Source organism: Oryzias latipes, chromosome 18 (assembly GCF_002234675.1).
Source record: "Oryzias latipes chromosome 18, ASM223467v1".
Classification (NCBI taxonomy): domain Eukaryota; kingdom Metazoa; phylum Chordata; class Actinopteri; order Beloniformes; family Adrianichthyidae; genus Oryzias; species Oryzias latipes.
In genome coordinates this window covers 14,030,643-14,049,048 of record NC_019876.2, presented here as the reverse complement: position 1 = coordinate 14,049,048, position 18,406 = coordinate 14,030,643, and the positions used below count along the sequence as shown (strand labels likewise).

The window sequence follows — 18,406 nt, the reverse complement described above, 5'->3', positions numbered from 1 at the left end:
TTTAACCTTAAAAAACGTTTAATGCAAATTTGAGCACAAAAAAACACACATATACATACACAGTGCATACATAAAGTATCATAAAGTATAAATGCTTTTGATGTTGGCCTCCAGTAATATGTCATAATGCAAACTGACCCAACCACTTTGGCCAAAGCTGGATCACCGTCGACACTATCGAAAACTCGACAGCTGAATGTGTCCTACACAAAAAAAAAATAACTGTAGATTCAAGCTGTCTGTTTCTTTTAGATACTGGGTTGAAAGCGGTGTGCAAATCTCAGCTCACGTTGGGGGTCCTATCTCAGCTTTTTAGGAATTTGGACCTCCTACAAGGGGCTTTGTAATCCTCTATCAATCCTGGTAATGCAAATACAAGACTTTTAGATGCGCTCATGCTCAAAGGGCCAAGCGGTTCAGGAATGTCAGTTTGTGAGCTAATAAAATACAAAATATTGATACTGATTGTTTTTTTGTTGTTTTTTTTCCAAAGAAAGTAAGCTGGCTTTTAAAGTGACAGGCAAACAGCTGGGCTCATCTAAATCCTTCAGTAATCCAGCCAAGAAGTGCAAATAAACCGGCACATAAGACAAGATGTAAGTAAGATTATAAAATTATAAATGTATACTATAAATATCAAGTTTCAGAAAAAAAAAGGAATGTAGTTCTGGAATTCTGCCACTAGAGGGCAGCAAACGCTCATGCTTGCTTTGAGTCTTCTGCTGTGAAAAAGTTGGTTTGGCTCCAAAGACTAACACTTTAACAGAACCAAAAAAAAACAACATAGGGAAAACAAAACTTTTCAGAGTCCCTTATAGCAGCGACAGTCGTAAACACGTCTTCGTTTTCAAAAACAGGTACATTCTTGTTATGGAGTCTCACAGTATGTTTTCTCTGTTTTAAACACGAGCCGGAAAAGCCTCACTCCCATGACTACATCAGCCAAGCTGCCTCATGCAGTGGAAAGACGCAGCGTTTTTCTGAGCCACCTTTCACCTCCGTAGAAAATCCGGGTCTCCAGGACTTGTGCGTTTGCAAAACTCCTGCCTGGTTTCCTGTGTGCTTTCGAAGGGCTTAGTCTCTGGGTAGACACTCCTCCTCTGTGATGCCCTGAGCCCGCAGCTCCTCCAGGACGTTGTCCAGGTGGCCCGGGTCTGGGTAGCCGTGGCCCGTCAGGTTCGAGCCAAACTCGGTTTTGTGGTGCACCTCGTTCCAGATCACGGTGTCCGACTCGCCGGTGGTGCTGGACGTACCCACGGAGAAGATGAGCCTGCGGTCCCACGCCACCAGCAGCAGCCTGAGAACCTTAGTGAGGAGGAAAATACCAAATTAAGTCCCGCCCTCGATGTGTATTACATGATGCTATGTACACAGTGGGCGTGTGTGGCACGTTCAAAATGTTAGCATTAGCGCATTAGCCTGTCGCTACCCGATAGTAGCGCATGTACTTGATGTGCATATCGTAGCGGTGCAAATCTCGCGAATCTTGCTCCAGGCTTTTTTTTACAGCTTTATTCTGATATACAAAATATGTCACTACCAAGTTTCTGAAAAGTTAAACCAGTTTAACTTTTGACACATGCTCAATATCCAGGGGTTTAGTACGCAGAGCCCGAAAACTGACCTAAAAGCTTCCGTAGTTACCGGTGACCGCAAGAATTTTGAACGCAGAAGTCAGAAAAGACCACTTACGTGCGTTCACCTAGACTTTTCATCGGAAGTGGTTGCTCGAACGCGCGTTTCTGAGCCCGGGATGAGCGTAGTCTGAAACGTAAAAAGAGGAAACGGGTGTACCTTGCGGCCCTTCTCGCTGTCGGGGAGATAGCAGTGTCTGGGGAACCCCCGTGCGGTGAACGGCTTGCCGGGATTCGGGTGCTCAGGGCCCTGAGAAACACAAAGGACCCCAAAATGTCACCAAATCAATAAATATCCACAAAACTGAGTTCAGCGTCACGTCAGGACCTCACCTGGATGCCAGGAGGGATGTTGTAGATAATGCGGATGGTTTTGCAGTCGGGGTGACCGGGCAGCGAGTGAGGAATGACGTGGTACTCCATCTTGCCGGGCGGCTGGTTGCCCGTTTTGACCCCGTAGATGGTTTTGCAGGTCGGACACTGCAGACTGCCGTCCTTGTTGCCGTTGTTGTACATGGCCACAAGGCACTGGAGGTGGTACTGGTGACCGCACTGTGCCAGGCGGCCCACCGACTCAGCCCGGAAGATGCCGCTCACGCCGGGACCCTTGTAGCCGGACGGTCCCACGAGGGGCTCCATGCAGATGGTACAGTCCTGACACGCACAGGGAAAATTGACACATTTTCCTCCACATTTGTCTTTTACTGGTTTGTCCCACATATTATGGATGAGATTAACAACATTTCTTTTCTAAGCTGCTGTTTTGTCGTCTTAAATTCTTAAAGTTTTTTTATTTTTGAAAAAAAGGGAAAAAAGTATTAGAATAATGAGTACAAATTTAAAATTGAATCATGGAAAATAAATAATATGTTTGACTCGATGATTTCAAAGAACAACAGAAAAAGTATTTCATTATTTAAAAAGTTTTAATAATAAATATCGTAACTTCTTTTATTTTTAGCAGCTTACATATAAGCCAAGGACACTGCACTCTTGAAAAAAGGATAATCTGTCAAAAAAATGTGCAATATGACAGGATTTAAAAAAATATGGAACATTTGTAGCAGTTTTCAACAATTGCTTTAACCATAAAAAGAATCTTAAAATTGTATTATTTAGATATTTTTAGTTATTTTTCATAACACCTAATCTTCTCTGTGCCTCAAAAATGTTTTATTTCATAATATTTATAATTTATTAACTTAGAAGACACTTGTTGGCTTCCATATTTAAAACAAATTCTAAATTTAGTTTTGTATTTTATTTAAAAAAAATTCCCTGCCATTTAAAAGCATTTATATCAGTCTAAGAGTAAAATCCTTGTCCTATGTTAATATTTTACTGCAAGTCAACCAAATGAATGGGTCAATCTGAACCTCACCTCTTCAGGAAGATTGCGGACTTTCTGAAGGTAACGCTTCACCACTTCCTCTGGCGTCTTGCCTAAAAAACATTTGTGATAATTTCAATTTTGGTTTGTTTCAGAGACCCACTTTCAAAAGTCCAACCCCTCCCCCCTCACCTTTCCGGGCCTGCTTCTTGGTGGTCTTGCGGCAGCAGTGGCCCAGCCCCGGGACGGGTTTGATGTCACTCTTGCTGACTGGAGGTGGATGAAGCACCAGCTTCGGGGGGCGGGTCAGGCAGACAGGAAGTCCTGCTGCGCTCATCAGAATCCCTGTAATCCCTAGGAATGACCAGCAGAGGGCCAAAATGACCCCCTTATTTGTTTACTGACCCCATTACGCTTACTGTAAGTCCCCATAAGTATCATATGACTTCTATCAGTTATTTGTAACAAATGTAAATTATATATATATATATATATATATATATATATATATATATATAATTTAATAAATCATAAGCATTGACGTGAGCATTTACCTGCCAGTGCAGGGTGCACGGGGCTGGATCCATTCAGGTTCTTTACTGGAACTGTTGGTACTCTGAAATGACAAAAAAACAAAAACAAATCTTAATTTAGAACCCAGCTAAACGGACCCACTGCCTCCAGCTGACCGGGTCACCGTAGACCCACACCAGCCGTCGGTGATAAGTCACCTGTGAACAGGTGTTGCTCCCAGCACATGCTTGCTTTTGGTGTCAACAGCTTGAGGAGGCTTCCTCCGCGTCACCGTGATGCTGGTGACTCGGCAGCTTTGGGGGCTTAAGCGGATCACTTTGTGAGTCAATATCGAAAACTCAAGCTGACTCAAATTTTTATTACTTTTATTTAAAGTTTAGTATATTTGTTATTTACTCTTGAATCATGTTTTATTTGTTGTGAATAGGTTTAAGTGTTAAATAAATCAAACAATGATGATTTGTAGTTACTTTTTGAAACTTCCCTGTTTTTATTTTGTAAGAAACTGTTACATAAAGGAAAAAAAGACTTCAGATCAGCTTTTACTCAACTGCAATAAATATTTTAAACATGGCTAAGAAAAATGAAAATTAAATCTGGACTTCTTCTAGACTGCTTGAACTCTTTTTCTTTAGACCCCAATGTGGTCGTGTGGTGTTTTCCTTCAGATTTATGTCATTATTTCTGGTTTTAACAATTTTAACACTTATCACCTATGTTCCCTGTTATTTTTAATGACTAATCCAATTTTATCTAGCAACAATGTCATTTTAATTTCCTGCTTTTAGTGACTAAATGATGCATTTCTTATGTTTATTTATTATTTTCAGGCATACATTTTCACATATTTAGCGGACCAGGAAGCCCTTTTTGAATTTGATTTTACTTGTGACAATGGCAATAACAATCTCTCTTGTCTTTTTCTACATCAAAGCTTACTTTTCTACTTTTAGACGTTCATTTTTACGATAAAAACTTAAAGTGACACAACAGTTTCATAGTTGAAATCAATAATAGGCTGGGTTTATAAATCTACTTCTACCAAACCATCTCCTGACCCTGATTTAGTCCTACGGCTTTGTAAAAACCCAGTTGGGAGGTGAAGAAGCAGCCCAGCTCTGACTACAAATACTCACGGTCTGCCACTTTTGATGACAGTCATGGTGGCGCCCACAGAAACGAGTATCCGACTACACCTAGGTTCTGCTCCTTTAGATAGAGAGAGCGCCGCCGCCGCCGCGTCCTGTCGCCTCGTCTGAGTCGGCCGTCGCGTCTCTTTCCTGTTTTTAAAGGGGCTAAGCCACCTGCTCCCATCTGGTGATTGAACTCTGCTTGTAGGCCACTGATTTGTTACGCGGAGGGATTACCTGCCGGTTAGCGAGTCACGATGCCAGGCGGTCGCAAGAAAAGCGCACGTATATCCGACTGCAGCACAGTCATTTGATAAAAATCACACAAAGACGAGTCATTTGTGGAGTTTGATGAAACATCCCTTGATCTTGTTGGAATTCCTCTAATCTGCAGTTCCTAGAAAACCGAGCACTGCTTTAATGGCTGGTTTTTTTGGTTCCTTGTTAAATATTTCCTAATAAATAAATACAGTATCTGTTAAATATTCTTCCTTTAAATTTAAGACAGTGCTCTGAACCTTTTTTCTTCAATGATTTGTGATCTTCACTGGTGTCCATGGATTTCATGAAATCCTCTCCACCTTTATCCACCTTTGTTATGGTAGGGAGAACACGTCATAGGATAGCACAAGGGTTAAGGTGGGCCAGCATGTACTAAGATATCTACTAAAATTATTCCTTTTTCAGTTAATACTCTAGTTTTTGTCCCTGTAATCTAAATGAACTACAATTAGGAACATAAAAACTAAAAAAAATACCATTTGCTTAGAACTAGCAAAAAATGCCTATGATTGAGGTTTAAAACATTTGTTTGAAAGAATTCTATCTAAAGGTTACTTTGTAGCTTATTTTTCCCTTTTTGAATGCTTGTGTGAAACTCTATGTTTTTCTAATAAGATTTCTTGTAAATTAAAACTGACTTGCTGCAAGGACAGATCATTTACTACTTTCTAATGATATTCTTTTTGAGATTTGTGGGTTTTTTTTTTCATCCTATTTTTAGACTCCTGCTTCTTGCAGTGAAGTACTTTTTCTTTCCTGTGCTGGTCTATATGAACACACTGTGCCCAGTCACTATATTTATCTGTTTACCAACAACATGCCCCGCCTGTGGTATTAAGTCGCTCTACGTGTGTACATTACAGGAAACTACAAAACAGTCGGCAATTCTGTCTGCCCTGACCGGAAGCTGCGCTTTTTTTTTTTTTTTGGAAAAGTTGGGGGAAAAAACAACAGATGAGAAGATTGAAAGAGGTGGAGGGGGGAATGGGGAAAGGGAGGGAAATGAGGAGGGTAAGAGGGCATGTCACATTTCTTTCATCCCAGAGCTAATCTGACGGCATTAGGGTCCATCTGCAGCCCTGCACATGCTGCCACATATGGCGACACGCTCTGTGCTCGGCGGCACACACACCTGGAGTCAAGCTGAAGGAACCACGTGAAAGCTTGGCAGCTAAAGAGATGGGCTTTGAGCAGACCCACTGCAGCAGGGCAGTCAAGGTGAACGCAGCAGATGTGAGCTGCGAAAGGAAACTAGCGTCACTCTGATCACCTGTGACGCTGGACACCCTTCACACTTTAACACCCCACCGAATGACCATCTGCTTCATTTCACTGCCGACCCACTTTCAGAAAGAGTTCACCCGCTAATCCCACCTTCAAAAGACAAGCGTGCCCCTCCCCTTACATGTATATTTGGTAGGTTCTTAGCAGCAAAATTGACTCAATGCGTACCTTAAATTCCCTTAGGATGGTTTCTGGGAACTAACAGGAGATCTTTTTACTTCCAGATTGAAGCTCATTTAAAACAAAAACTATCAAGTAACAGCCAAAGTTCCCCAGATAACAACCAACCATCCATCCATCCATCCATCCATCCATCCATCCATCCATCCATCCGAGCTACTTATATAAATGCAAAAAGGAACAACCATTGACTGTATATGATAACTGGACTTAGCGAGTGTGACATCACGCATAGTAAATGATTTACTTATAGCCCCAACAAAATGAAGTCACCATTTTTTCCTGATCCGGATGTGACCATGTTGGAACCAGAAGGTGTCATTATGCAGTAATTGGTCCGAGTCGGCCTGAGTTGTTTCTATGGCAACCACTCTCGCCAATTAGGAGTGAGCTTGTTGGAAGGCCGCACCCCTATCACTTAAAAGGGGGCTCAGGAGAATCTGACAATCAAACGTTCTGAACGTTCGATGTGTTTTGAATAAAAAATAAAAATTTGAATTCGCAAGAACATGGTAACCCTTGTGCTATCCTAGGCACTTTAACATTGGGAGTTGGGTCATCTAGACCCACTAGACAGTGCGCTGAACCTTTTTTCTTCAATGATTTGTGATCTTCACTGGTGTCCATGGATTACACGAAATCTTTCCACCTTTATCCACCTTTGTCATGGTAGGGAGAACACGTCAATGTAAAGGTGGGGTCATCTAAGATAGCACAAGGGTTAAAAAAAAAGGTAGTAGAATGACTGAGTAATAGCTGTTTATTTCTCAACAGGATTCTATGGCTTTTACTTCTTGGAGACAGTGGGTACTTCCTGTTTGGTACGCAAAGGGGGAGGGGTCACTCAGTCCAGTTCTTAAATGTAGTCAATGCATTCAATTTCAGCTTTTTCCGACTCCATGGTTGAATTTGCTCACCATGACGACTGCATCAAGCCTGATTGTGAGTGGTTGTTCTCCAGGACTGGTGGACTTTTACGTTACTAACAAGGTTGGGAGTTAACACAGACACAGTCATGTTTGTTTTGGTGGTATCAGTCTGTTTTTTTTCCATGTTGCAAAACAAGGTTTGGAGTATTGTGAATATGCTAACACTTCTAACCCAGCTAACGTGTAGCGTGCCACAAAAAAAGTCCAAGGCTATGTCAGAATTTCTTCACTACTCACTATATAGTGCACTACTTAGTGAGTTTGCCATTTTGTAGTGCCGTCTGAATCTACAATTCCAAAATCGAGTTCCCTAAAAATTTCCCGGAAGTCTCTGCGAAAAACCAGTGTGCATCGATGCTCACTAGACTGGTGAATATAGACCACAATGCATTGCGTTGGAACAATTGTATTTAAATTTTTTTTTTTTAATAAACCATGAACGTTTTCATCATTACAACTCAGTGGATTCATAAATAGTCGTGGCAAAACGCTCATATCAATTCAATTTTAACTTTGTGAAATCACTGACATTATATTCGTCATTAAAAATAAAAAAAAAGTAGTGGGCATGGTGTCCACATTGCTTTCAAAATCCAGGGCGCTTGGGGCTTAATGATATTTTAAGGTTGGATTCACCTCATCACATGTATGGGTGAGATAGGTTAAAAGCCTGCAATTTAATCTGACTGTTCTATCAGGATTGAGCTGTGAACTAGATCTATCCAGGTGGAAAATAAACATCCGCATTGAGTGTGTTTCATCCAGCAGTCTAATAGTCTGCAGCAAAGACACCCATCCAAAGTGAAAGTACATGGTGATTTGCTGGTGTGTGGGTTGACTGCCGGATGGACTTTTCCTCTCATGTGCAGCGAGGATCATGTGGTGTCTTGAATGAATTTGGAGATTGCGCAGTAAGCACAGAATCCCTGGCTGATGGGATCAGAGGCACGCTTCGTCTGTGGGATATTGGTGGTTTTACCGCAGCAGCAGGTTCATCCATCTGCCGGAAAGAGGGACACTCTCACCTGCTTAGACACCTCAGCTAAAAAAAAAAAACAAAAAAAAAACAGAAATGGCGGATGCAGCCGTTAATCCTGCTGTTTTTGGCATGCACGGCATGGAGCGGCTGTTCGTGGGGGATTTTTGGTTACTGTGATATGGAAAAAGAACTAAGATGACTCATCATTTTGGACTCAAATGATGCACAAAATGTGAATATTGACAGGTGAAACTACAATCATACATGCATACACTCATGTTATATTTAGTGCACATTCTAAGGTCTTCATTGAGGATAAAAATTCATCCAAATGTTATTTAGCAGCTAAAACCTGGCCCATTTTTTTTTAATCAAAGCAAGTACAAACAAAACTGGATGCAAAACAATATTTCTTTTCCAAAAAAGTGGGAGCTCATCTTCTTATATAACAGCGCCCTCTAGCTGCAACACTTTAATACTGCAAACTTTTTTCTGCACTCATTTAACACCTGCAAACAACCTTTAATACATTATGATAGTTAAATTAAATTCTTTCTCAAGAAATAAATACAAAAGAATAAATAAAATGACCAACAACTACAAAAACTGCTAAGCTAAACAGTGCATGTGGATTTTGTCCCATGTTTTGTATATCAGTAGATCCTTACACTGTCGTAACCATTTTTCTCAATGTTATCTTTTTTTTTGTAAAACGCAATAGTCCTTCATTCAGCAGAGCATTCTTGGTACGTGATACTACCACTCCCATGCTGTGTGGAATGGAGAGTAAGTCTAAAACGATGGTCCCCAACCCCCTGGCCATGGACCGGTACCGATCCGTGGGACAGTTGGTGCCATGCCAAAGAGGGGGAAAAAAAACACAACTTACATATTATTTCTAATCAGATTCTAAAGGAAGTTTTATTTTGAAAAACGTATCATGTTACAAAAATACATCCACCACTGCTGACCGCTAAGCTGAAACCCCCCAGATAGCAAAGTTACCGAAAGACAAAGGCATTTTAAAAGTTTCTTTTTGCAGGAACGACAGTGAAGAAACAGAAAAGGGCCTTTCACTTCTAAAAAAAAAAAAAAAAAAAAAGAAAGCTGCATTTAACAGACAAAAATCAGGATATTTCCTGCAAATATGGATTTGTAGTAACATTTGTTCACGTTAATTAACAACCGGCTGTCTAATGTTACGAGAATGCTGCTAATTAAGTTGCTCAATCAATTAAGTTGCTCTGATTTTTCTTCTTCTTTTACTTCCACTTTGACAGTCTATTTCCCACTTTAATGGTCCTAGTGTCCAAACAAAGTATTAAGCAGCTACAGATATTTTACAGAGGATGAAGATACACTTTCCCCTTAAAAGTGAAAGGAAACTGGACGCTAGAAAAAAAAAAAAAGAAATCAAAAACCCACTTCAGCCTCATACAGACCAGTCCTAGAAATATTGTCTGACATTAAACTGAGCCGGGGACCACTGATCTAAAGTACACTTTCTTCCTATTTCAAACATCAAAAAGATTGTTTTACCGTTTCTAGATTATTAAAACCGCAAGTTTAATCTAGTAGAAAAACCTAAATGTTGGTTTTTAGAATGGTGTCTTGTTTTTTGGATCAGGTTTAATCTGTTTTTAACACAGTTTGTATGGTTTTACTATAAGCTTTTTGCATCTAAGTATTTCAGGGACACAAAAGTCGTCTGATTTCTGGGGTGTGTGACAAATGTTAGCCCTCATGGTATTTACTTCAGCATAATAAGAAAGTGGGACCTTCAAATAACTAAAATGAGCAAGGATGAATACTAAAGGTCCTCGATTTTTTTCAGTTGAAAATGTAACCCATATAATAACTTAGAACTCTACTTTTAGACCTTAAACTTTTGTTTAGCAATTGTGGCATCACTACTTTGTTCTTGTTCTTTAAATTAGCCAACAATTGTTGCTATAGCAACAGCCAAAGTCCTTAAAGTTTCTCTAGGGACTACACGATTTTCTGATTCCTTGAAGCTCCAAAAACCTCAAAAGCTTTGACTGAAAACTATGCACAAAAAGTTATTTTCCGTCAAGAAAATGTCTGATGATTTCAAAGTGACGCAGCAGCGCAAAAATGAGCTCAATCATGCACAGTTGAACAAGGCTATTCAAGAGCCAAAATCCACCAAAGAATTATGTCAGAGTGTGATGAACATGTTGGTTCAAAGGTAAGAAGAGTTAGTCTGACGTAAGTGTTGGAACTGAGAATGTCTTTTACACAAGACTGAAGCTGTTCGTTAGTCAACAATGACCGTGCCTCAGCACCGACACGACAAATACAAGGAGAACACTTATTAGTGTTTGGCTGGCTCTCTATCAAAGACTGATATTTGTTTTCATGGTGCAAAAACAAGCCTAGGAAGCTTTTTCACAAGGATAAACTCTGAGTAAAGGGGGCTACAAGATCCGGACCTTTTTAGGTTTCTGTTTTGCAGTAAAAATGGGATGAATCTAAAGCCATGGTCACGGGGAGTTGACCTGCATGGGTGCTGTGGGTTTTTGGGTTGTCCAGGCCCATGGAGGGTCATAGAAAAGAGCGGCCGCTTCTTATATGGAGAGAAGGGGTGTCTCGCAGTTCCTTTTGAGGCTGGTACGACCAATCCAATAAAAATGGAACGTACGATTATGGTGCGTGTGGTAAATGTATTGTGAAGTGTTTGTGAGTTACACACGCTTATGACATACGAGGAAAGGGGACGGTAACCTTATGCAACATTGTAGTCATTAGTAAGGTGGACGCAATGTGCGCACAAATGCTGCACGTATGGGGTGTGGGTGGTACTGGGTGTACTGATGCTCCTAGGATGCCTACATATACTAAACACTTATCACGAAAACACCACCAATAGACCCCTAATAGATTTGTAGATGTTGTGACACAAGAAATGTCTAAAAATACATTTTTCCTTGACTTTAAAGTACCAAATGAAGTGGAGGAGAACTGTTTTTGTCTAGTAAATAAATCATCTTTGCATTTTAAAATCATCTGCGGCCTTTTTGGATTGGGAAATTGCTAGTTTTACTTTTAGAAAACTATAAAGCAGATTGAAGGACTTTTATGAGCCCATACTGCATCCTACCATTTAGACATCTTTTGAAAAATAATGACAAATGCAGTTATTTTCTTTTCATCGCTTTTGAATAATAAAAAAAAAGGTTCCTTTGGCACCTTTTAGAGTAGCATTCCTGCCAAACTAACACAGTTTCAAATCAAAGTTTTAGCCAAATTTTCCTGCCTGGTGGTCCAAAACGTCATGGCGAATCTGAAAACCCCATAATCAAAAAGAGCTAAGCAGATACTCACCCAGAGGCGATAAGTGCTCTTGACTGAGCCATGGCGATGCGTTGCAGAGCGGGACGACTCAGTCCTGCGAGGCTGGAGCGAGGTGGCAGAGGGGCGGCACAGGCAGAAGCACCAGATGAAGAAACTGGACCCAGAACACGGGCCGAAGGCGAAGGTGTACAGGTGGAGGCAGCTGTGGAGATGAGGGGAGGGGCAGGTGCTGTGGAAACAGGGCAGGGCATGGAGAGGGAGGAGGAAGTAGACGGGTGAGGGGAAGAGGTGGCACCTGATGAGGGCAAAGTGGAAGGGGGAGCAGGCGGGGGAGGAGGCGGCGGGAGAGGAGGGGGTGGAGGACGAGTGGAGGAGATGGAAAGAGCGGCAGTGGCTGGGCCGAGAAGAGAAAGCGAGTGGTTGTAGCCCCCTCCGAGACCAAGGCTGGCACTCCCAACACCACTATTGCCGATAAAACCAAAACCTCCAGATGTTCCCATCCCAGTGACACTGAAACCACCTGTTGCCCCGACAACAGACGTCCTTTGTGGGAAAAAAGATCTTGACAAAGATGGAGGCCGGGGGAGTGTTAGTGAGTAAGAGCTTCCTGGGACGGGGTAACTGCTTAATTTGGGGCTGGGTGGCTTCATCTGTGGTGGCCTTCGCCCCAGAGTGTGAGCTGTTCCCACCTGGGTGGTACCCGCTTTGACACCGAGCACCAACATGCACTGTTGACAGGCACAGGGTTGTCCCAAAGACGTGATGGCTGAAGCCGGGAGCGCTCCGCTGGGATACGCACTCCCGTTGCCCGCCCCGCCACTGCTCATCCTCATCCCCATGCTTACACCAGACCCGTCGACCCCGAGGATTCCTCCATGTCCAGTCATAGACGTGGAGCCCCAGGCATGGTGAGATTTGGGTAAGGGTCCAGACACGAGTGGGTAAGCCAGATCGGAACGCCGCTGGATGCGCCGGCAGCGCTGGGTCTGCCCGTTGATTTGAGTCATGCTTTCAAAGTCAATAAGGTAGCAGAACCCCAGGGGGGCCAAGTCCAGCCAGGGCTGCTGACGATCCCGAGCCGCTTGAATGGCGATGCCCACCTCCGTATCGTACGGAGTCCAACTTCCAGAGTCGTTCTCCCACTCCCACAGCCAACCCTGCCCTGGCGCCGAAGTCAGGTCGTAGAAGCTGCGCCGCACAGGTCGAAGTGTACCTGAGGCTCACAACAGAGATTCATAAACACCAAGATAATTATGAACCACTCACGGTAGCAGTGTTCGGTTTATAAAAACTCAATCAAATAAGTCATCACTTCAAACGACACAAAATTGGTAAAACCGTTGCTAAACTTCCCTTTAAGGTATAATTTTCATTATTTAAAGACAAAAACCCAGCTCCTCCCTTAGTTTTTAATAATTCCTGATATTATGAATGAAAGTTGAGCTCTTCTTCAGTGATAATGGTTTCTCATTACAAAGGAAATTGGTTTTGGAATTAAATAAAAAAAAAAACGTATTAATATTTACCCATAAAGGGAATCAAATTATATTCTAGTGAATCTAAGTTGAATTGAACAAGTACTTTGGCAAGGATAATCAGCCCCACTCATTACTGTCCTCATTCAATTTTAACCAGTTTTGAGTTTGAGAAATCCCGGGCCCACCCCCACAAGCTGATTCAAAGGTGGCCGTCTATCACCTTCGGTATGTAATAAAGACGAAATAGCCGTGTCTCAACAGGATTTAGAAAAACTCATTTAGGATTTATGTTGAGCAGACTTGAATAGTGCAGCATCTTCATCACTTTCTCTGAAAAGCCAAGATGTATATAAAAACATCAAATTGAGAACAAGATAAAATGCATAAAATTAAAAACATAAAATAATGTATATTCAAAACTAATAGAATAAAAATGCAGATAGGATCAACTGAAAGCAAAATTGAAAAGGTGGGTCATGAGAACGAAGCTTCACCATAAGATTTGGTCCTCAACTAAGGGGAAAACTAAAAGGCCGGCATCAGAGGACCTCAGGAACCGTCAGAGCTCATACTTAGATCACTTTAATAAGAAGGTCATTCAATGGTCATCAACACAATTGAAACACTAATAAATCACTAAAAGAATCTTAAAATCAGCCCTGAAATGTTCAGGGAGCCAATGCAGCAATTTAAAAGTACCACCATGGCTGATTCCCAGTGCCCTGGTTTTACTTTAAGGTTTAAGGTCTAAAAACCAGCAAAAACAAACATAAGGTGCATTCAGACTGCAAAAGTCTGTTGGTCCAGACCGAATCCACATAACCCTTGTCCTATCTTAGATGACCCCACCCTTCTATTGACGTGTTCTCCCTACCATGACAAAGGTGGATAAAGGTGGAAAGATTTCATGTAATCCATGGACACCAGTGAAGATCACAAATCATTGAAGGAAAAAGGTTCAGGGCACTGTCTAGTGCAGGAGTGGCCAATCCTGGTCCTCAAAAGCCTCAACCCTGCCTGTTTTCCAGCTCTCCCGCACCAGCTTGCTGTTGATTAGCTGACTCAAGTGATTTCACATCCTGATTGACTAAACACACCTAATTTAGGTTATCAGCATCAAGCAGTCCAGGGAGAGCTGGAGAACAGGCAGGGTTGAGGCTCTTGAGGACCAGGGTTGGCCACCCTTGGTCTAGTGGGTCTAGATGACCCAACTGCCAATGCTAAAGTGCCTAGGATAGCACAAAGGTTAATTTTGGTCCAGATCGTTTGGAGTTATTCTAATGAGCCTGCATTCATCCGACCATATTTCAATGAGTTGCTGTGTCTTATCGTTGCTCCATCTTTGTCTGCGGCTTATGATGCCTCCTTCCTACCGGAGCCTAGTCAGACTGAGGGAACTCAGAACGAACGGAAGCTCAGTCCGATTGGAAACTAATAACCGCTCTGAGAGCGATTCCTGGTCCCAAACATGGGGGCGGTTGGGTGTATTCAGACTAAAAATTTGTTCTGGATCATCGGGAGAAACAAACTCTGGCTCTCTTTTGTGGAGATCCATGCTGATCTATTCCTCACAACCGCCACATCATCTCCTAAAGTTCCATCAGGACTGTTGGCGCAGAGTGAGCCAGCTTTCATTTCCCATGATCCATTTGTTTACACTTTGTCCTGCTTAGCTCAGACGTAACACTGGCAGTGCAACATAAAGATTAAGCAAAATTGGAGCTTTCCAGACGTACAGTTTTGAGCGCAATTTCAGTTCAGATGAGGAAAACAAAGACATCGGTGGATCTGTTTGTCTGTTAGTGGACTGTTGCACCTATGTCACTGCTGCAGGCTTTTCTCATCTGCTCCTGATTCACAATGACCTGAATAAAGAAATAATGAAAAACCCAGCGTCTTGATTTTCTTACAAGTCCTCCATCATGAGAAAAATGCTGACATATATATATATATATATATATATATATATATATATATATATATATATATATATATATATATATATATATATATATATATATATATATATATATATATATATATATATATATATATATATATATATATATATAATTTTTTTAAGGACACCAAACCACCAGTAATCGGGTAAATAAAGAGATTTGAAGTTTAGGCCTCTGTCACCTGTGTCTTGTCGGAATTGGTGCATGGAATGCAGCTCGATGATGTAGGGCGAGAGGCGAGAGTCCGCCTGGCCGAGGACGACACTACCACAGCGGGGGTCGCTCCGTATGACTGCCTCGATGTGATGACAGACAGCCGGGCTGTAGGGCCGCCAGCGTCCGTGCTCGTTCAGCCATTCCCATACCACCACGGCGGATGCTAGTAACATCCTACTCCTGCAAAATCAAAACACATCAGCACCACCACAACACTGAGGAGTCTGCAACGAACGGGCGAGGAAGGCATGCAAAACAGACTCCCCTTGCCCTCCCTGTGCGTGAGCGCAGCATCCATCTTAGACGCGGCGCAAAAACAAGGTGTATCCGAGCAGAGCGCGCATGCAATTTACCTTCCATGTTGGCGGTGGCAGGTATGCAGCAAGGAGCGAGCGTCTGAGTTTGTTCAGGGGGAGACGCGGAGGATTTTAGAGGCTGCGGGGTGGATTGCAGGATGGTTGCATTTTACACCCTATGCAGATGAGTGACGTCTGCTGAAATCCTTTCTCGGAGACAGTCAAGTTTGGCTGAGAGGAGAGAATTCAAATTGGATGTTGACAGTGACAAAGGATGTGCGATAACATTTTTATTTCACAACTCACTAATGCTAGGGCGTTATATTGTAATTCTGTTGTATTTGTTTTTTTTTGTTTGTTTGTTTTTTTTAGCTGCTTCTGTGTTGTTAATGTCCTCAATCTTTTCATTTGTGATTGGTAAATTCTTGCCAAACTCAAATATTATTGCAACTTTAACAATATTTTTTATTTTCTGAAATGGTTATATATTTAGGACGTTCCTGAGATCCCTCATTCTATATCCTACTCTAAAAATCTACATTTTCTTGTCTTGCCCTTAATCAAATTTTAGAATAAAATCAACAGAGTTAAAGAAAACGAAGACCTTAACAATTTGTACTAAAGTAATCTGGAGATGCCGGGGATTGAACCCGGGACCTCATACATGCGAAGCATGCGCTCTACCACTGAGCTACATCCCCGTTGAAAGCAAGTTGAGCAAACTACGTCTTTTTCAAATCATCATACGTCCTGATCGCTGGTATGCATGAAGTGAAATTATTTTAAAGATGGTTTGACGTAGCTCACAATATACGCAGGAATTAAGAGCAAGAGTTTAATTGTCTTTTTTAAAGTTGGTGTTACGTCATCTTTTTGCTCCCAAATGATCCCCGCCCACATAGGACATCGTTGCAGCTGGGTTAATATGTTTTATTTTATATAATATAACAAACTTTCTACACAAGATTATTTTATGGCCATATTTTTGTATATTTTGTCAAAGTAATTATTTAATATTGGTAACTATGCTCAGCAAAGAACTAGAAACTCATATCTGTTAGAATTTGGAGTGAATATCAGCAAATCATTTCCAGTAATATTTATTAGATTTTTTTATTCACAACAGTAAATCAATATTTCATCTATAAGCAAGCCACGTTTATTCACAAATATTTTTCTTGAAAAATAAAAACATCAAGTAAAAAAAGAAGAAGAAAATATCCAGCCATAATAGAAAAACCTGCAAAAAACATTCAAAACTATATAAAAAGGTACATTAAGAATTCAGTCATCAGAGAGTCTGAATGGTCAGACCTATCTACAGATAGTTTCTTTAATGTCCATTTTACTTTTCATTCATAAAATCAGCACATTTTTTTATTTCAAGTTTCCATCTTTAGCCTACTTTTGGATTAATGATGTCTATATCTCCAAATGAAACCCGACCTATAAGAAAATCGCTCAAACGTTTTTAGCAGTTGTATGGGTTTTGCAAGTTCAAGTTTGTTTTTTCACAATGCAGTCAAATCTTCACCTTTACCTCCACCTCCCTCCTCTTCCGACCAGATGGCACTTCCAGAAAACTGCTTTAGGTCAATCAACAATTCAGTACCTTCACCTCTTTCTCCTTTTATTTCAGCTTCTACCTTTTCCTCCTTGTTCTCACTTGTCTCGTTCATTAAATCTGCCGCACCCATCTGTCTGCCATGCTCTCCTGCTTCTAAGTCCTCCTCGCTTGAATTCTCATCATCACTTCCGTTGGAGGTGTTGCTCGGATCGGTGCTGTCATCCTCTGGCTTTTCTCCGTCATCTTCTCCCTCCCTGTCACTCGCTTGGCTGTCCTCGCCCTCTTCTGGTTGCTCCACATCTTCCTCACTGCGAGGCCACAGCTGAAAACCAAGGTGTGCCTCCAGGGTCAACACCGCAGCTCTCACACGATCCCTGACTCCCCCTTCCTTGTACACCAAACGGCGAACAGTATATTCGCCATGGGTCTCCCTGTTCAACTTCTTGTACAGAAAAAACAGTAACACAAGTAGGGCTATCAAGAAGAAAAAAAGGACCAGCACAGTCTTGGTGGATGGTATCATGGCTTCATTCAAATCTGAAGATAAGAGATAGAAGTTTACAGTTAGTCACTCTCAAACAGGAAATTTCACCAAAAAAAAGAGTATCATCTGAGTTTGGGGACAAAAAACTCTAGAGCGCATGTTGCTAAAACCTTAGATACAATATTTGAATCTATCCCTGACTAAATCTCCTCAAGCAAAGGCCAGGAAAAGGGAATAAAAAAAGAAATGATCTAAAGAGATCAAAATACAATGCAAACTATCGATTTTTTTTTGTCATTATGATATATTTTGAGGTAGCGCATGGAAAGCTTTTATTTTAAATAAGATTGGCAAAATTTAAAACTATAAAACACTTTTTATCTAAGAATAAATCACGTAACTGTGTTAATATATCTTCGGAAAAAAAGATGAAATTGAAATATTGATTTCTTTTAGAAGGCAGAATTTTACGGTGACGCCCATAAAACAAATTATAGCAAGATGTAAAATTTAGATAGTAAGATGTACATTTGACCCCTTCCTATATATTTACATTGTAAATTATCGGGAGACATTTAATAAAAATGACATTTATATTTAACTCCACCACAATAAAAAAGGGAAATGTATTTGAATACAACTTTTTTTTCTTCCTAAGAAAGCAAAGACGAAAGACTTTGCGCCTTTTTTTGACACCAGTACTTCCTTGAATTTTTTTTTTTAGCATTTTTTTTTGTTTTGTGTCTTTTCTTATTATCAATTGCAATCTTGAATAATTTCAGGAAGTTTTGTCAGCCAGTAGACTTA

The 18,406-nt window shown here is 41.1% G+C and overlaps 1 protein-coding gene and 1 non-coding gene across 2 annotated transcripts; both read right to left on the bottom strand.

Annotated features, from left to right (window-relative positions):
• LOC101160355 (E3 ubiquitin-protein ligase DTX1) lies at positions 1 to 15,763 on the bottom strand. Its single transcript, XM_023966280.1, has 9 exons — positions 15,606 to 15,763; positions 15,218 to 15,432; positions 11,628 to 12,810; positions 3,519 to 3,580; positions 3,157 to 3,318; positions 3,016 to 3,077; positions 1,968 to 2,288; positions 1,795 to 1,884; positions 1 to 1,305 (listed from the first exon to the last, which is right to left on the bottom strand). Exons 2-9 carry the CDS (start codon positions 15,423 to 15,425, stop codon positions 1,075 to 1,077), a joined length of 2,319 nt encoding a protein of 772 aa, XP_023822048.1. The 5' UTR covers positions 15,426 to 15,432; positions 15,606 to 15,763; the 3' UTR covers positions 1 to 1,074.
• Positions 15,764 to 16,177: 414 nt separating this feature from the next.
• On the bottom strand, positions 16,178 to 16,249 carry trnaa-cgc. Its single transcript has one exon. It is a non-coding gene; the product is annotated as a tRNA-Ala (tRNA).
• Between the last annotated feature and the right edge of the window lie 2,157 nt (positions 16,250 to 18,406).

Bases quoted from the DNA above. Each gene is read 5' to 3' on its own strand.
- LOC101160355 (XM_023966280.1), bottom strand. From the start codon at position 15,425: ATGTTACTAGCATCCGCCGTGGTGGTATGGGAATGGCTGAACGAGCAC. The intron at 12,811-15,217 runs GTGACAGAGGCC...TGTGAGCCTCAG, and splicing joins CCAATTCCGACAAGACACAG to GTACACTTCGACCTGTGCGG. The intron at 3,319-3,518 runs GTAAATGCTCAC...GGTCATTCCTAG, and splicing joins CGTGCACCCTGCACTGGCAG to GGATTACAGGGATTCTGATG.